This window comes from Oncorhynchus masou, chromosome 31 (assembly GCF_036934945.1).
Source record: "Oncorhynchus masou masou isolate Uvic2021 chromosome 31, UVic_Omas_1.1, whole genome shotgun sequence".
Lineage (NCBI taxonomy): Eukaryota > Metazoa > Chordata > Actinopteri > Salmoniformes > Salmonidae > Oncorhynchus > Oncorhynchus masou.
In genome coordinates, this window is record NC_088242.1 from 63083986 (window position 1) to 63104153 (window position 20168).

General features: G+C 43.6%; 1 protein-coding gene across 3 annotated transcripts; it reads right to left on the reverse strand.

Moving 5' to 3' along the window:
- Positions 1-3633: 3633 nt before the first annotated feature.
- On the reverse strand, positions 3634-19622 carry LOC135524259 (protein NEDD1-like). 3 transcript variants are annotated; one of them, XM_064951641.1, is made up of 16 exons: positions 19445-19622; positions 18389-18532; positions 17789-17883; positions 17563-17679; positions 17227-17367; positions 16788-17017; positions 16317-16521; positions 15505-15679; positions 15239-15340; positions 15047-15100; positions 14597-14698; positions 14064-14296; positions 8931-9120; positions 6884-7019; positions 6059-6125; positions 3634-4573 (listed from the first exon to the last, which is right to left on the reverse strand). In XM_064951641.1, exons 2-16 carry the CDS (start codon positions 18522-18524, stop codon positions 4469-4471), a joined length of 2088 nt encoding a protein of 695 aa, XP_064807713.1. In that variant the 5' UTR covers positions 18525-18532; positions 19445-19622; the 3' UTR covers positions 3634-4468. The 3 variants fall into 3 exon arrangements, with proteins under 3 accessions (XP_064807713.1, XP_064807712.1, XP_064807714.1); XM_064951640.1 differs by having other exon boundaries at positions 19441-19622; XM_064951642.1 differs by lacking the exon at positions 6059-6125 and having other exon boundaries at positions 19441-19622.
- Between the last annotated feature and the right edge of the window lie 546 nt (positions 19623-20168).

Here is a 20168-nt window from a genome sequence, read left to right on the forward strand (position 1 = left end):
GCAGGCCATCTATAAGTCTTTGCTAGGTAAAGCACCGCCTTCTCTCAGCTCACTGGTTACCATAGCAGCACCCTCCCTTGGCAGTGCTCTAGCAGGTATAGTTCACTGGTCACCCCAAAGCCTATTCCTCACCGAATTCAGTGGGCAAATGCTCACCTTTCGATGGCCACTGGCACGTTGGAGGGCTGACCAGTATACATCTAACGGTCAAATCTTTGAAAGATTGTTGCATGTTTATTTTTGTTCAGTATTGTTCAATGGGCTATTATGAAGGGCTAAGGGACAGACAGTAAAACAGTTTTGTGAGCTGTCATATTAAAGTATAAGTCTGCTGTGTTAAAAATGTACAGCAGATGGAGAGTCAGACTGTCTACAACTTGTCCGAGCTCACGACTAAAATTCTACGTTTATCACCAGCCATGACCTGATTAAAACCATTGACACTCCTCTACCAATTCATCCAGACAGGGTGGTCAGAGGAAGCAGATGCTAAACTACAGGACTGATTTGCTGTCACAGACTGGAACATGTTCCGGGATTCTTCCGATGTCATTGAGGATTACACCACATCAGTCTTTGGCTTTATCAATAAGTGCATCGAGGACGTCGTCCCCACAATGACTGTACGTACATACCCCAACCAGAAGCCATGGATTATAGGCAACATTCACACTGAACTAAAAGGGTAGAGCTGTCACATTCAAGGTACGGGACACTAACCCGGAACGTTATAAGAAATCCTGCTATGCCCTGCGACTAACCATCAAACAGACAAAGCATACAGGGCTAAGATTGAATCATACTACACCGGCTCCGACGCTCGTCTTATGTGGCAGGGCTTGCAAACCATTACAGACTACAAAGGGAAACACAGCCGCGAGCTGCCCAGTGACACGAGCCTACCAGACGAGCTAAATCACTTCTATGCTCGCTTTGAGGCAAGCAACACTGAGGCATGCATGAGAGCATCAGCTGTTCCGGACGACTGTGTGATCACGATCTCCGTAGCCGACGTAAGACCTTTAAACAGGTCAACATTCACAAGGCTGCGGGGCCAGACGGATTACCAGGACGTGTGCTCCGGGCATGTGCTGATCAACTAGTAAGTGTCTTCACTGTATTCTCAACATGTCCCTGATTGAGTCTGTAATACCAACATGTTTCAAGCAGACAACCATAGTCCCTGTGCCCAAGAACACAAGGGCAACTTGCCTAAATGACTACTGACCCGTAGCACTCATGTCCGTAGCCATGAAGTGCTTTGAAAGGCTGGTAACGGCTCACATCAACACCATTATCCCAGAAACCCTAGACTGACTCCAATTTGCATACCGCCCAAACAGATGATGCAATCTCTATTGCACTCCACACTGCCCTTTCCCACCTGGACAAAAGGAACACCTATGTGAGAATGCTATTCATTGACTACAGCTCAGCGTTCAACACCATAGTACCCTCAATGCTCATCACTAAGCTAAGGATCCTGGGACTAAACACCTCCCTCTGCAACTGGATCCTGGATTTCCTGATGGGCCGTCCCAAGGTGGTGAGGGTAAGTAGCAACACATCTGCCACTCTGATCCTCAACAATGGAGCCCCCCAGGGGTGCATGCTCAGTCCCCTCCTGTACTCCCTGTTCACCCACGACTGCATGGCCAGGCACGACTCCAACACCATCATTATCACCGATAACGACGAGGGAGGAGGTCAGAGCCCTGGCCGGGTGGTGCCAGAATAACAACCTATCCCTCAACATAACCAAGACTAAGGAGAGGATTGTGGACTACAGGAAGAGGACCGAGCACGCCCCCATTCTCATCGACGGGGCTGTCGTGGGGCAGGTTGAGAACTTTGGTGTCCACATCACCAACAAACTAGAATGGTCCAAACACACCAAGACAGTCGTGACGAGGGCGCAACAAAGCCTATTCCCCCTCAGGAAACTAAAAAGATTTGGCATGGGTCCTGAGATCCGCAAAAGGTTCTACAGCTGCAACATCGAGAGCAACCTGACTGGTTGCATCACTGCCTGGTACGGCAATTGTTCGGCCTCCGACCGCAAGGCACTACAGAGGGTAGTGTGTATGGCCCAGTACATCACTGGGGATAAGCTGCCTGCCATCCAGGACCTCTACACCAGGCGGGGTCAGAGGAAGGCCCTAAAAATGGTCAAAGACCCCAGCCACCGCATAGACTGTTCTCTCTACTACCGAATGGCAAGCGGTGCCAAGTCTAGGACAAAAAGGCTTCTCAACAGTTTTTTACCTCCAAGCCATAAGACTACTGAACAGGTAATCAAATGGCTACCCGGACTATTTGCCCCCCCAACCCCTCTTTTACTCTGCTGCTACTCTGTTTATCATATATGCATAGTCACTTTAACTATACATTCATGTAAATACTACCTCAATTGGCCCAACCAACCAGTGCTCCCGCACATTGGCTAACCGGGCTATCTGAATTGTGTCCCGCCATCCACCAACCCCTCTTTCATGCTACTGCTACTCTCTGTTCATTAGATATGCAGTCACTTTAACCATATCTACATGCTACCTCAATCAGCCTGACTAACCGATGTCTATGTAGCGTATCTATTTTAATAGCCTCACTACTGTTATTTTTCACTTTTTTTTACCTGCCTATTGTTCACCCAATATCTTTCTTGCACTATTGGTTAGAGCCTGTAAGTAAGCAGTTCAATAAGGTGGTATTCGGCGCACGTGACAAATAAACTTTGATTTGACAAGGACTTTGTTGCAGGTGGAGATGATTATAAGATCTACAAATATGACTACAGCACTGGGGAACTCAGTAAAACCAACCCCAAAGACCTACAAGGTTTTCTAAGATTCCTTCAATCTATTTTCCCATGTTTTTTTTAGTGTATACATATTTATATATATCCCCATATTGGTGTCTAGCTGAAATTATCATATTAATCAATGATGCGTAAAACCTCAATAGAATCTTCCATCTTTCTTTTGTGTAGTCATACAAGTGCCACTTTGGGCCAGTCCATCATTCAAATCAGTATTTTTGAACTGTTCATTTTTTTTAGAGAAAAAAAGTCTCAACTTAGCTACTTCAAATTTCTAGAATAGCATCCATTTGAAATGGACCACAGGGACAGGTTAGTTGTCTGCCAGTGCTCACCTGGCAGCATGCCCTTCCACTGCGGTCTGCCACAGGCGGAGTGTTCCATCCTCCGAGCTGCTGGCATAGAGCTCCTCTATCAGTTTTCGTCCTATGGTCCGTGCTAGATCTTTGGGACGTCCCTACCCTATGGAAGTTGACATTTTAAATGGGTAATGGTTAAGGACGTCCCAAGGATTCCAGATAGCACTGATCCTAAGATTGCTTTTATTCCATTTTGATGATGTGGCCATGCAGTCTGATCTAGTTTTTCAATTCCTCCATTAGGAAGTATTTGGGCTCTAAGCATCAGATTTGTTTTAATCAATACTATTACATATGTTTAAGTATTATTTTGTAAGTGTTGTTGCACCTGTATTTCATTGTTAAATTAAATAATTAACATGCTGTCTCTTTATGGAACCATTCATGGTGCATTGTAACTGAAAACGTTCAACGGTCTCCTGCGTCACTCTGAAATCAGAATGAATTACATTAAGAGATTGTATGCATAGAGTATTTATTTTCCTCTTCTAAAAAAAATCTATAACAAGAGAAACTCAACTATGAGGAACAGAAACTTGGCGATGCAAGCACCCTTCATAGAGGGGAGCTTGGCACCACTTTGCTTACAATAAGAGAAATCGATGACCGATATGGCCTTTTCTTACTTAGTCCACAACTAAACACTATCATGATTATGTCTTCCAACAAAGGCATGCCCAAATTTATCTTCAGTATTCCAGTAAAAGCCAAAAGATACTATCAACTTCAACCATACTGAAGTATTTAAGGGCAATCCCAAGCTAATGCATCTTCCAATCCCTTGGTCCTTGCTGATCTCTCCTTTACAGATCTAAAAGGTATCAGCAATATTGTAACAGAGTTTGCATGATTACTTACACTTGTCCATTATATTAGATCCACTGGTGGAGTCAACAAGGACCTGCAAAAGGAGAGACCGGTTTTGAATTGGGATAAAATAGTGCCATGCCATCACGGGCCAGTCCAGCATACCTTGTGACTGATAACATACTGGTCCAGCCCTTGGGTTACAACTAGTAAGGCACTTCTTAATTAATCCATTCCAAGGCCCTTGGCAAGTTTGACATGTACAAAATAAACTCGTGAGAATACAAAAAGGGTCCCTGCATGCCATGTAAAGAGACGGAGGGAATTAAACCAGGATACAAAAAAAAGGCACATTTGGCCTTCAGAGTTCTGTCCCTGGCACGATTATTCCACATAGACCTTGAGCTCTGCGGAAGACTTTTGTCCGAGTTGAGAAGGGACAACAACTGTATCCAGGGGTGATTAACTCCATCAAGTCAACCTCTCAGTAACTGTCTCGGAGTCGCTTGTTCTCCTCCCTCAGCTTCTCGATCTCCTCCACCAGCGAGTCATTGACAGAGTACTTCTCGATCAGACCATGGATCTCGTTCTGAAAGGCAGCAAGGAACCAAGAGCAGGGTTTATACACATTTTGACAGAAGGAATAAAACGAAATATTGTTTAAAATTTAATTAACTTTATGGCCTTATTCGCCAGTGTTGTGATGATTTGTGTGTGACTTGACGAAAACATTAATACATGCTAATAATGGCTAAACAGATAACTATAGGGTACAATATACAGTTGAAGTCAGAAGTTTACATACACCTTAGCCAAATACATTTAAACTCAGTTTCACTATTCCTGACATTTAATCAGAGTAAAAACTCCCTGTCTTAGGTCAGTTAAGATCAGCACTATTTTAAGAATGTGAAATGTCAGAATAATAGTAGAGAGAATCATATATTTCAGCTCTTATCTCTCATCATATTCCCAGTGGGTCAGAAGCTTACATACACTCAATTAGTATTTGGTAGCATTGCCTTTAAAATTGTTTAACTTGGGTCAAACGTTTTGGGTAGCCTTCCACAAGCTTCCCACAATAAGTTGGATGAATTTTGGCCCATTCCTCCTGACAGAGCAGGTGCAACTTAGTCAGGTTTGTAGGCCTCCTTGCTCACACACAGTTTTTCAGTTCTGCCCACACATTTTCTATAGGATTGAGGTCAGGGCTTTGTGATGGCCACTCCAATACCGTGACTTTGTTGACATTTTGCCACAACTGTGGAAGAATGCTTGAGGTCATTGTCCATTTGGAAGCTTCTAATGCCATGACATCATTTTATGGAATTTTTAAAGCTGTTTAAAGGCAGTCAACTTAGTGTATGTAAACTTCTGACCCACTGGAATTGTGATACAGTGAATAAGTGAAATAATCTGTCTAAACAATTGTATGAAAAATTGCTTGTGTCATGCACAAAGTAAATGTCCTAAAAGACTTGCCAAAACTATAGTTTGTTAACAAGAAATTTGTGGAGTGGTTGAAAAACGAGTTTTAATGACTCCAACCTAAGTGTATGTAAACTTACAACTTAAACTGTATGCTGGTTGTTAGCTTACATAACTGATGTGTATAATTGTAAGGGATACTTTTATTGATAATATTAACATTTACAGAGTGGGTGAGCGCCATTCAAGTGTATGCAAACTTCCGACTTCAACTGTATGTTTTGAAATTGCTGCCTCGCACATATGCAGGTGATTCACGCAAACACAGATGCCCTAAAGTGTCATTCGGATCCTGGTTGATATGTTGATTTTTATTTGATTGATAACCTTAAAAATTACATTAACAGAAATGATACAATCATTTTCTATGACGTTTCCAGGCCTGAAAAACCCCATTTTAAAATGCAATGACTTTTCCAGGATTTTCATGACAGTACGAACCCTGCAAGAGGTCGGTTTGGGAAATGGAACCACAATGCAGACTGGTTTAGCGTGTGCTTTTATCGGGGACTCAAGTGTGGTGTGTAGTGGCCTATGTGTCACAGTGGACCCATGTGGAGTTAGACCAGAGGGACATGTCACATACCAGCTGAATGTAGAACTGTTTGACCATCTCCACCTGGAGGTTCACTATGTCTCGGTGACAGGCGTCCCTGTGGAGGAAACGGGGTTAGCCAAAAATCTACAAAACTATGTGTTAGGAATTTTATGAGTAATGACTAAACAATATCTACATTTTAAATAGAACTATAACTAATTAAACTCTTCTCTGTTTTATTATATCTGATTAATAATGTTAATTCATAAGGAAGGGATTATGTAGCATGAAACAGGGGGTAATTAAACATAATAAATACAATTTCAGCTAGGTTGGGGAGGAATGGATTGTGGGTTTTTAAGTAAGCAAAAAGGGTTATTAACCTATGGTTGAACCAACTCAACTTAGCTCTGGGATGTTTAGATAAGGCAGCGAGTGTTTTCCTGGGTTTTCCATTATCTGGAACTGTCTAAATAGTGATGGATGAAGGTGAAGATTCCAGAAGTTAATCTTGATAAGTGTGTGTCTGGAGTGAGCGAGCTAGGGGTTTGGAATAAACTTCTGAACCTGCTTTGTCCTGGTCGATAGCAGGAAGGACAGTTTATAACCTATGACGTCATATTTTGTATATAAACTGTTGTTCATGGTTACATGGCAGCGAGCTCTGAGAATAAATACTATTATCTAATTTTGATAAAACTGGTCTCTGTCTATTTTATGCAAATAGGAATCTTACAAATTCTTATGAAATAGACCGAGTGAATTTAATTATAGGAATTGAAATTGAAATTCCAATGACACTATTGAACAGAGAAACGGTACACAAGATTGTTCGGCAACTGTAAGTGATATGCTGTGAGAAGGTGCACCCACCGGAAGTCTTCCAGGGTCTCATGGATCATGTTGCGGATGAACTGTATCTGCAGAGATGTGAGGGGAGCCCCTCCACCCTCTGTTCCAACAGCCTCCACTATTCTCTCGGATAGCGAGGATGCCACTGCCAAAGACACTGACAGGGTATTTTTCATTAGTTTCGACAACTCACTACCACACACTGTACATGTAATGCTGTGCATACATAATTTCATATTTTACAATACTGAACAAAAATAGGAACACAACAAACACCAATTTCAAATATTTATAGTTCATAAGTAAATCATTCAATTGAAATAAATAAATAAAGCCTTAATCTATGGATTTCACATGACTGGGAATACAGATATGCATCTGTTGGTCACAGAAAACTTTTTTTTTTAAGGTAGAGGTGTGGATCAGAAAACGAGGCAGTATCTGGTGTGACTACCATTTGCTTCGCATAGAGTTGATCAGGCTGTTGATTGTGGTCTGTGGAATACTGTATATAGCCTCACTACTGTTATTTTACTGTTGTTTTTTTATTTCTTTACTTATCCATTGTTCCCCTAATACCTATTTTTTAGTTAAAAACTGCACTGTTAGTTAAGGCCTGTAAGTAAGCATTTCACGGTTGTATTCAGTGCATGTGACAAATAAACTTTGATTTGATGTCCCACTCCGCTTCAATGGCTGTGCGAAGTTGCTAAAATTGGTAAGAACTGGAACAGACTGCAGTACACGTAAATACAGAGCATCCCAAACATGCTCAATTAGTAACATGTCTGGTGAGTATGCAGGAACATTTTCAGCTTCCAGGAATTGTGTATAGATCCTTGCGACATAGGGCCGTGCATTATCATGCTGAAACATGGTGATGGCGGAAGATGAATTGAATGGCACGACAATGAACCTCAGGACCTCGTCACGGTATCTCTGTGCATTACAATTGCCATCGATTAAATGCAATTGTGTTTGTTATCCGTAGTCTATGCCTGCCCATATCATATAACCCCACCGTCACCATGGGGCACAATGGTTCACAACGGTGACATCAGCAAACCGCTTGCCCACACACCACTATATACGTGGTCTGCAGTTGGACATACTGCCAAATTCTGAAAAATGATAGAGGCAGCTTATGGTAGGGAAATTAACATTCAATTATCTGGAATCAGCTCTGGTGGATATTCCTTAATTGCTCTTTTTTTCTCTTCGTGGTATCCAAATTTGGTAGTTACAGTCTTGTCTCATCGCTGCAACTCCTGTACGGACTCGGGAGAGGCAAAGGTCGAGAGCCATGCGTCCGCCAAAACACGACCCAACCAAGCCGCACTGCTTCTTCACACAATGCCAGCTTAACCCGGAAGCCAGCCACACCAATGTGTCAGAGGAAACACCGTACACCAGGCGACAGTGTCAGCGTGCATGCACCCAGGCCCACCACAGGAGTCTCTAGAGCGCGATGGGACAAGGACATCCCTGCCGGCCAAACCCTCCCCTAACCCGGACGACGCTGGGCCAATTGTGCGCCGCCCCATGGGGCTGCGACAGAGCTTGGACTCAAACCAGGACCTCTAGTGGCACAGCTAGCACTGCGATGCAGTGCCGTAGACCACTGCGCCACTCGGGAGGCCTGGTGGACATTCCTGCAGTCAGCATGCCAATTGCACGCTCCCTCAAAAAGGAGACATCGGTGGCATAGTGTTGTGTGACAAAACTGCACTTTTTAGAGTGGTCTTTTACTTTCCTCAGCACAAGATACACCTGTGTAATGATCATGCTGTTTAATCAGCTTCTTGATAATCCATCAACCTGACAGGTGTGGCATACCTTGGCAAAGTAGAAATGCTCACTAACAGGGATATAAAAACATTTTTGTGCATATGGAAAAATACTGGGGTCTTTTATTTCATCTCATGAAACATGGGACCAACACTTTACATGTTATGTTTATATTTTTGTTCTGTATAGTTATGATATAATACATGTTATGCTAAATTCATTGATATAGCATATTATCTACAACTCTCACCCAAACAGACAAATAACAACACTAACTCACCTGGTACAATAATGGGCAGCACACCATTTAGGGGAGTGTTGTGGCTCAGCTGGGCCTGCAATTCATTGGTCCTCAGGCCGGGTTCAGTGGTGAAGAACAGCGGTGCTGGTTGGCTGTGTGAGGTCTGGGCTGATGACGTGAGCGTGGTTGGGCCTTCACCCTCCAGACCGGAACCACTGCCCTTCTCATACTGTCAGTCAAACAGACAACAGGTGAAGAGCAGCTTGAACATTGTCTCCAGTTTCAGTACTGCCTGGACCACAACTTGCTTAGAAGCCATTAAATCCTGCATCCATAGTCCTATTTTGAGAAGCCTTTACAGTAGAAGCCAGGCATAAAATAATGCCTATTTTAGAGGGGGCTTGCTTATGGGTGGGAGACAACTTTCATCTGTATGAGAGGTTGACTATTGTGTACAATGCCTTCATAAAGCATTCACACCCCTTGACTTTTCCCACGTTTTGTTGTGCTACAGCCTGAATTTAAAATTTGATTTTGTGACACTGGCCTACACACAATACCCTATAATGGCAAAGTGGAATTGTGTTTTTAGATTATTTTAAACAAATTAATTCAAAATGAAAAGCTGAAATGTCTTCAGTCAATAAGAATTCACCCCCTTTGTTATGGCGAGACAATCATTTCAGGAGTAAACATTTGCAGACATTGAATATCCCTTTGAGCATAGTGAAGTTATTAATTACACTTTGGATACATCCAGTCAATACAAAGATACAGGTGCTCTTCCTAACTCAGTTGCCAGAGAGGAGGGAAACCTCTCAGGGATTTCACCATGAGGCCAACAGTGATTTTAAACCGGTTACAGAGTTTAAAGCCTGTGATAGGAGAAAACTGTGGATGGATCAACATTGTAATTACTCCACAATACTAATCTAATTAACAGAGTGAAAATGAAGCCTGTACAGAATAAAAAAGATTCCAAAATATGCATCATGTTTGCAACAAGGCACTAAATCAAATCAAATTGTATTAGTCACATGCGCCGAATAAAACAGGTTTAGACCTTACAGTGAAATGCTTGCTTACAAGCCCCTAACCGACAACGCAGTTTAAAAAAAATATGGATAAGAAGAGATAAAAGTAACAAGTAATTAAAGAGCAGCAGTAAAATAACAATAGCGAGACTATATACAGGGGGGTACCGATACTGTGTCAAGGTGTGGGGGCACAGTTGAGGTAGTACGTACATGTAGGCAAAGTTATTAAAGTGACTATGCATAGATGACAACAGAGTAGCAGAGGCATTGAAAATAGTCTGGGTAGCCATTTGACTAGATGTTCAGGAGTCATATGGCTTGGGAGTAAAAGTGGTTTAGAAGCCTCTTGGACCTAGACTTGGCCCTCCGGTACCGCTTGCTGTGCGGTAGCAGAGAGAATAGTCTATGACTTGGGTGGCTGGAGTCATTGACAATTGTTAGGGCCTTCCTCTGACACCGACTGGTATAGAAGTCCTGGATGGCAGGAAGCTTGGCCCCAGTGACGTACTGGGCTGTTCGCACTACCCTCTGTGGTGCCTTGCGGTCGAAGGCCGAGCAGTTGCCATACCAGGCAGTGATGCTACCAGTCATGCTCTCGATGGTGCAGCTGTAGAACCTGTTGAGGATCTGAGGACCCATGCCAAATCTTTTCAGTCTCCTGAGGGGAATAGGCTTTGTTGTGCCCTCTTTACGACTGTCTTGGTGTGCTTGGACCATTCTAGTTTGTTGGTGATGTGGACATCAAGAAACTTGAAGCTCTCAACCTGCTCAACTACAGCCCCATCAATAAGAATGGGGGCGTGCTCGGTCCTCCTTTTCCTGTAGTCCAAAATACTCTCCTTAGTCTTGATCATGTTGAGGGAGAGGTTGTTGTCCTGGCACCACACGGCCAGGTCTCTGACCTCCTCCTTATAAGCTATCTTGTTGTTGTCGGTGATCAGGCCTACCACTGTCGTGTCATCGGAAAATGTAATGATGATGTTGGAGTCGTGCCTGGCTGTGCAGTCATGAGTGAACAGGGAGTACAGGGGGTGACTGAGCACACACCCCTGAGGGGCCCCTGTGTTGAGGATCAGCGTTGCGGATGTGTTGTTACCTATCCTAATCACCTGGGTTGGCGGCCCGTCAGGAAGTCCAGGATCCAGTTGCAGAGGGAGGTGTTTAGTCCCAGGGTCCTTAGCTTATTGATGAGCTTTGAGGGCACTATGGTGTTGAACGCTGAGTTGTAGTCAATGAAAAGTATTCTCACATAGGTGTTCCTTTTGTCCAGGTGGGAAAGGGCAGTGTGGAGTGCAACAGAGATCGCAACATCTGTAGATCTGTTGGGGCGGTATGCAAATTGGAGTGGGTCTAGGGTTTCTGGGATGATGGTGTTGATGTGAGCCATGACTAGCCTTTCAAAGCACTTCATGGCTACAGATGTGAGTGCTACAGGTCAGTGGTCATTTAGGCAGGTTACTTTAGGGTTCTTGGGCACAGGCACTATGGTGGTCTGCTTAAAACATGTTGGCATTACGGACTCGGACAGGGAGTGGTTGAAAATGTCAGTGAAGACACTTGACAATAGGTCAGCGCATGCTCGCAGTACACTACCTGGTAATCTGTCTGGTCCTGTGGCCTTGTGAATGTTGACTTGTTTAAAGGTCTTACTCACATCGGCTGTGGAGAGTGTGATCACGCAGTCTTCCCCGAACAGCTGGTGCTGTCATGCATGTTTCAGTGTTATTTGCCTCGAAGCGAGCATAGAAGTAGTTTAGCTCGCCTGGTAGACTCATGTCACTGGGCAGCTCTCGGCTGTGCTTCCCTTTGTAGTCTGTAATGGTTTGCAAGCCCTGCCACATAAGACGAGCATCGGAGCCGGTGTAGTACGATTCGATCTTAGTCCTATATTAACGCTTTGCCTGTTTGATGGTTCGCCGCAGCAGCTCTGGACTGTAATCCGTGGCTTCTAGTTGGGGTCACTGTGGGGACAACGTCATCAATGCACTTATTGATGAAGCCAATGACTGATGTGGTGTACTCCCCAAAGCCATCGGAGGAATCCTGGAACATATTTGTCTGTGCTAACAAAACAGTCCTGTAGCTTAGCATCTGCTTCATCTGACCACTTTTTTAATCGATCTAGTCACTGTTGATTCCTACTTTAACTTTTGCTTGTACGCAGGAATCAGGAGGATAGAATTATGGTCAGATTTGCCAAATGGAGGGCGAGCTTTGTATGCGTCTCGGTGTGTGTAAAGGTGGTCCAGAGTTCTTTTCCCTCTGGTCGCACATGTGACATGCTGGTAGAAATTAGGTCAAACGGATTTAAGTTTCCCTGCATTAAAGTCCCCGGCCACTAGGAGCGTTGCCTCTGGGTGAACGTTTTCTTGTTAGCTTATGGCGGAATACAGCTCATTCAATGCTATCTTAGTGCCAGCCTCTGACTGTGGTGGTATGTAAACAGCTACGAAAAATACAGATGAAAACTCTTTCGGTAGGTAGTGTGGTCAACAGCTTATCATGAGATACTCTACCTCAAGCGAGCAATAGCTTGAGACTTCCTTAGGTATCGTGCACCAGCTGTTATTTACAAAAATACATAGTGCGCCGCCCCTTGTCTTACCAGACGCCGCTGTTCTTTCCTGCCGGTACATCGTATAACCAGACAGCTGTATGTTGATATTGTCGTCATTCAGCCACGTGAAGCATAAGATGTTACAGTTTTTAATGTCCCGCTGGTAGTTTAATCTTCCGCATAACTCATAGATTTTATTCTCCAAGGATTGTACGTTTGCTAGCAGAATGGAGGGAAGTGGGGGTTTATTCGATCACCTATGAATTCTCAGATGGCAGCCGCCCTTCGGCCCCTCTTTCGCCGCCTCCTCTTCATACAGATCACTGGGACCGGGTCCTGTTCCCGAGGAAGCGGTATAACCTTCGCGTTGGGCTTGTCAGAGTCGTGAAAGGAAAAAAAAGGATTCTGCCAGTCCGTGGTGAGTAATAGCAGTCCTGATGTCTAGAAGTTATTTTCGGTCAAAAGAGACGGTAGCAGCAACATTATGTACAAAATAAGTAACAAACAATGCAAATAAACACAATCTGTTGGGGGCATGTAAAATGTCTGCCGGTGCCGTCTAACACTGCAAAAAATAAAAAAATAAAGCAATTATACAGCAATTAACTTTTTGTTCTGAAAACAAAGGGTTATGGTTGGGGCAAATCCAATACATTACTCAGTACCACTCTCCGTATTTTCAAGCATAGTGGTGGCTGCATCATGTTATGGATTAGCTTGTAATCATTAAGGACTGGGGAGTTTTTCCAGGATAAAAAAAGATACAGAATGGAGCTAAGCACAGGTAAAATTGTAGAGGAAAACCTGGTTCAGTCAGCTTTCCACCAGACACAGGGAGATTAATTCACTTTTCAGCAGGACAATAACCTAAAACACAAGGCCAAATCTACACTGGAGTTGCTTACCAAGACAGAGAATGTTCCTGAGTGGCCGAGTTACAGTTGACTTAAATCTACACCAAGACCTGAAAATGGTTGTCTAGCAATGATCAACAACAAATGACAGAGCTTGAAGACATCTCAAAATAACAAAATGGGCAAATGTTGCACAATCCAGGTGTGGAAAGCTCTTAGAGACGTTTGGCATTGATTACAGCTGTTTCTACAATGTATTGACTCGGATGTGAATACTTAGGTAAATTAGATATTTCTGTATTTAATTTCCAATAAATGTACAAACATTTCAACAAACATGTTGTTTCACTGTCATTGAGTATTGTGTGTAAAAAAATATATCTTTAATCCATTTTGAATTCAGGCTCTAACACCAACATGTGGAATAAGTCAAGGGGTATGAATACTTTCTGAAGGCACTGCACATTTTGAAAGGAAAAACAGAGACTAAATCAGGAGTTTCATTTCTGGTTCTGGGGCTTCCCTGATCGGCACCTTTTTGTTCCAGCCCAACACTATCACATTTGATTCAAGTAATGAACGTCCTTAAGTATTTGTATCAGGTCTGATAGTGTTGGGCTGGGAAGACCCCAGGACAATAATTGAATACTCCTGGTTCAAATGGTCTGTGTCAGCATTCCAAGTTGGTCATGGTACAACAGCTGATTGAATAAGGTAGACTGACCCTTTTTGAGTCCTGTGTGTCTGTCTGCGCTGGTGCAGGAGGCATGGCTAGCTCCTCTGTGATTGGTGAAGGGGTCTGGAAGACAGGCAGGGGGCTGTAACAGCACCCTCCTCCAAGGGTGCCCAGGGGAGTCTTGTGGTGTGGGGGACCACCAGAGTAGGTTGGGAGGAAGTCCAGATTGTTTCCTTTCTTCCCATTTGATTCATCTGCAGTCATTCCATGGGTTTTGTAATCTGCAAAGATCAAGAAAATCAATGGCGTTACCGTACCTATAGACTTCCAGTCATTACCCTAATGCTAGTTAAGTGTCTGCTCACGAAACTACCGATAACTTCCTCCATACTGCAGGCAGAGGCATAAAAATGGTATCCTCAAGTTCATCTGACTCTGGGTAAGTAGAACAGGGTAAATGCAAGAATCTCTCGGTATCCCTCTATTAAAGTGGAAAGGGTTTGGAAAAGTTTGCAGGTTTGTGAAGCTGTGCAGAACAATGTGAACTTTGAATGTTAAGAGACACACAAATAGAATCTCACCCTCTCTAACAGGAGAGAAAATGTCCAGACTGTTGCGTCCCACTTTGCTGAACTTCTCCATGCTTTGCTGCCCTTCTCTGGAGAACATATCCAAACTGATCGCTATGGTACATACAAACAACAGTCACAAATGTGGTCTCAATCATGTACACCAGTATATATGCGATGTACAGTGGACAGTGAACTTTATTGAATGTTTCTAGCAGTGTTTCTCAAATCAATTCCTGGATGAACCCCACATGGTGCACATTGTTGTTCTAGCCCAGCACTAACACACCCAATTCAACTACTAGCCAAGCCCTTGATTAGTTGCATCAGGTTTATTACGGAGGGATAATTGAAAAAGACACACGTCTTCAACTCATGGTTAGCGGTGCAGGGTCCTCATGACCATTCATTCAACGAGAGAACTACTTGAACTGTAAAAGAGGACATGGCAAATACACCTACCTTTCCCTTTGATTCCACCAGAAGCATCACCACTCATCCCGTGGGCTTTGTAATCTAAAGACAAAGAAAACAATCTGTCAGTTTGAAAAGAAAACAGAGAGGAGAGAGAGACTGACAACCAAATCTAAACTTGATATATCAGAGAGTAAGTTGAAACTAAATTGAAGAGTCAAAGACAAGTGTGGAGCTCACCGTCTTTTACGGGGGAGAAGATGTCCAGGCTGTTTCTACCCACGCTGCTGAACTTGTCCAGACAGTCAACACCCAGCTGGCCCTCTGCCTCTCTGTGTGTGCCTACACACACACACACACACACACACACACACACACAATCTGCTCTCTGGACCTCTAAGCTAAGGTTTGACTAGCACTGGTCTAGACCATGAATTGGAAATCGGCTGGTGTTTCAGGTCAGGATGTTGGCCAGAGTATATTTGAGATACTAGAGCAAGTCTGACCTGTGCCCTGGGCTTGTCCATCCCCTCTTTCTACTGCATGGTGTGCAGGCAGGCTAGAGGGGGGATTGGAGGTGGAGCTGTGGGTAGTAACTGGTAGGTAGGTACTACCCAGCCTGGCTGAGATCCTCTTGCTTGTCTGGGCCCTAGAAGACTTGCTGGAAGCTATTTTACTGGACTAACAAGGGAAAAACCAAGGGACATGGTTAGCTTGCAAAGGTCAAGTTTAATTGATCTCAGGTAACACATGCCAGTTAAATACATACAAGTTACAATACTGTCTCTATTGAGATCTGTATTTAAGGTTTTAGAAGCATTTGGGTCCTTTATTAGTCAGGAGCCCATAGCCATACAATGCAGGCTTACAGTGCATGCTGTCAAGAGAAACACGCTGAACTGACAAAGTGCATTACTCTGGGCAAATGCTTACTGTAAAAACAAAAGGGCACAGCATTTCCCATCAAGTGAAATAGAACACTCAATACATAAGCATTTATGTCACAATAAGTGTCAAACTATTTACATAAATTAAGGAATATATTTTTTTTTGGAAGAGTTGGTTCCGTACAACATGCACAACAGACCAAAGAAAACCCACATGGTCTTGGCGTGCCCCCTTGCGCAAACAAATGTCATCCCAAAATCTCAAAACCAGTGTCTCAGTCACAGTACAGCTGCAGTCCCTAACAAAAATAAAATTTGATCCCAGTTTAGGAAACTCCAATTCAGGGATTTTAAAGAGTGCTGTTTATTTTAAACTTTTCAAATCTTGTGACTGGAAATAATTTAAAAGTGGGCTGTGGTGTGTAGCCTACCTTGAGGTGTCTGCTCTGGGAACTCTGGAAGCGCAAGCTGGTGATGGAGGTCTTGTGTGCCGCGGCAGTCTTAGTAGGGGAGCTGAGGTTGCGCAGGTCGTACAGGTACAGTCTGCCCTGAGTGGAGCCCACTACCAGCCCTGCCCCATCTGGAGTGAAGTCAATGGCCGTCAACGGGGACTCCACACACATGTTGCGGAGAACACTGCGAGAGAGGCAGCGGAAACAAACAAACATCAACACTGTACTTGAAAGCACAAGAGCCAGTTCTAAAGTCCCCTTCGCGCTGTTGAAGAACTAATCACTAGTAAAGAACAGCATCATTGACAAAGTACAAAATAATGTGAATGTGTTTTGACCCCCAAAAATTGCAAAAAAGCTTGTAAAATAATACCAAAGTAACAGGCTCTCTCTCAGTTAAACAGTATATCTCTAAACTTGTTTGGTCAATACTAAACCCCATGCTCTTACATCTTGCTGGAGGTGTCATAGCAGATGATCTTCTTGTCCAGGCCAACGGTGACAAAGAGCAGGTCGTTGGCAGGAGAAAAGGCCAGGCCTGAGGCGGGGGCCTTGTGGGCTCCATCGAACACGTGCAGCTCCTTCTGAGTGTTGGCGTCCCACAGGACCACCGAGCCGCTATCTGACACACTGCCCAGCAGGGAGCGCTTAACCACAGAGTACTTCAGGTCGTGGATGGGCTAAGGTGGGAGGAACATAATTTTAGACCTGAGGCATTTTAATTGTCCCCAATTTTGTCATTGTCTTTTATCCTTCAGCCTCATATTGATCCGATGACCAGTAACAACCCCTCGCCCCTACCACTCAGGCACTGGGATAGAATTGGCTAAGTATAAGCAAAGGGTCATGGTTACAGTGTTAAGTGTGTCAGGTCCAACAGAACACTCACTTGGTTGATGCCGTGTCCAAATGCATTACTGGACAGGTTGGTGGTGATGCTGTGCAGGATGATGTCACCACTGGTGGAGCCCGAGGCAATGTAGCTGTCACTGCCGTTGAAGGACACGCACGTCACCTCCTCTTTGTGGTCCTGGTGAGAGAGACATGTGAGGATGTAGATTGTGCCTTGAGTTCTTGAGCCTCTGTGCTAGTAATACAGGTAACTCTAAAATGCCTCGATATCTACACCAAAAGCTTGGACCAGGTGTTCAGGTGAGATGTGTTCGAAATATAAGTGCTAGAACATAGTTCCCATGGGTAGGGTCACAGGTAAGACTGAGGGTACCTTGAGGGTGCGATGAAGCCTCTTGGCCTTCAGGTCCCAGATGTTAACAGAGTTATCAAGCCCCCCACTCACTAGGTACTGGGACGTTGAGTTCAGACTCACACGTGTCTGCTTTTTCTGAGGACAAAAAAATATAATAATGTGACAACATGCGGGAGGGTAATGAATTAGAATGGAACTGAAAGAGTATTTTACTGGCCCTGGCTGTCAGGCCACATACACTCACCCCCTCTGCAAGCTCCACCACTGGGATAGGAGCGGACTTGAGACTGGATACCACCAGCTTGTCTCCTATACTGCTGGCACTTACAAGATACTGATCTGAGGAGTCAAGTCAAGGCAACTGACTGCATATTGACATTTATGTCACAGAACAGAACTGGGTGGATGATAAAAATTACCTAAAAAATACATTGTTTACATGAAGGTGTGGGGGCTGCTCACCACTATGGTTCAACTAGAATGTGACAAGAGCAAAGGGGAAACAAAAAATAATCCATTATAACAGCGGTACTGTAGTGCCAAGTCTAGGGCAAAAAGGCTTCTCAACAGTTTTTACCCCCAAGCCATACTACCTCAATAAGGCTGACAAACAGGTATATAGCCTTGCTACTCTTTTTCAAATGTCTTTCTACTGTTGTTTTATTTCTTTACTTACCTACACACACACTTTTTTTTCACCATTGGTTAGAGCTTGTAAGTAAGCATTCCACTGTAAGGTGGAATGCTGTTGTTGAATACCTGTTGTATTCGGTGCACGTGACAAATAAACTTTGATTTGAACATAGGTACATGGACATACCCAGAGGGTTAGTAAGAAGGATACTGTTGCTGCTCCAGCACACTTGGGCCACAGGGTGTGTAGCGCTGTGCGGGTTAAACTGTTCCAAAACTGTCATGGAGGCTGAGTCCCAGATCTTAACACAGTCACCCGACGACACCAGATGCGTCACCTCCTCCATAGCAACGACTGCAGAGACACAAGGACCGCTGTGAGTGATGGCGCACACACACTCCCCCGTTGTCAGATGGATGCAAAATGAGATGCGTTTACTGAGAAATAACGCTGCTGCCAAGAAGCAAAGATGTTTTGAGCTTGCAGCGGGTGTATTTTCTCTGCAGTGAGACTGACATGACAAAGACCGAGTGTTCAATGATAGAGAACTACCTCCCAACTACAGAGAGAAAGCCCATGTTAAGAGAATTATTTCACAACAAATTTTCAGAGAAGCGAAAACAACGTTAATGACGTAGCTAATAAATGAGCAAGCTATACAAAATAAATGCATAATAAAAAAAGTGCAAATGACATTTCAATTGGTAACAGCCTATTTAGGTTAGCTAGCCCAAATGGAGATTTGAGCAAAGCTGAGAAAAGTTCTTATCAAACATTGCTACATGCACTATCAGCTAACTACTGAAGCTGTTCTAGTCACGTTAGCTATATTTATCAAGTCACAAGAACATTAGCTAGCTAACACCATTAGCAAAACCGCTAGATAAAGTTAGCCAACTAAGCTAAAATGTAAACAGCTAGATAAATTAGTTAGCCTGAATTGGCAAGCGAGTTGGTGGCTCTTTTGACTATTCAAAATTATCAACACGTACAACAAAGCTGCTGTAAACACCTAAGTTAAATGGATAACTAGTGAACCTAACGTTAACTAGTTAACCACTGGTAGCTAACGTTAGCTAGTTAATTGAGACTACTTCTGCGAAGAAAGAGTAGCTAGAAAACGTTAGCCAGTGGCTAAATTTGATCAAGTTGCTAGCTAGCAAACGTTAGATTAGCTAAATCAAGTTTAAAGTTCAGGGTTTGGTTATACTATCTAGCTAATGTCATTAGTCAATTCGAGCTTGTCAATTCATGGCACTCACTTACTTGTTCCTGATTTCCTTGTGAAATTGTCCTATGAATTGTCTGTCGAAAGACTGGAATTGTCACAAACAATTTCAATAGTGTGCAGTTGGCGGCGATCCTGCATGTGGGCATTCCTGCATTTGCAGCCAGGACAGCGGCCCCCCTAAGTCCCCAGGGTTCCAGTTGGGAAGCAAGCCATATCGTGTATACAGAGGACACTGGCGGTACTGCAGTTTAACTGACGCCGAGCCCAGAAAGACCACTCATAGACGCCCCCATAGAGAACTCCATTCCACATCAGGTAACTGATGGAAGCAGTAAAATTAAATATATAAAAAAACACAGATAAAATACACCTTATCGAACAGCGGGGGACTGTGAAGCAACACAAACATAGGCAAAGACACATGCATACACACGATAACATACGCACTATACACAGGTACACATGGATTTTGTATGTGGTTGTGGTGGAGTAGGGGCCTGAGGGCACACAGTGTGTTTTGAAATCTGTAAATGTATTGTAATGTTTCTAAAATTGTATAAACTGCCTTAATTTTGCTGGATCCCAGGAAGAGTAATGGTGTAATGGTGATCCATAATAAGTTAAGACTTATTCAGACTGTGTTGTTTGTAAATACTCTGGTAGGTTGGCTGACAACCTGAATCAGGTTGCAGGCACTGGTTACAGTTTAAATGTTTTTCTTGAGTGGGCAGCTTAATGAAAGCCAGTCAATATTTAAAT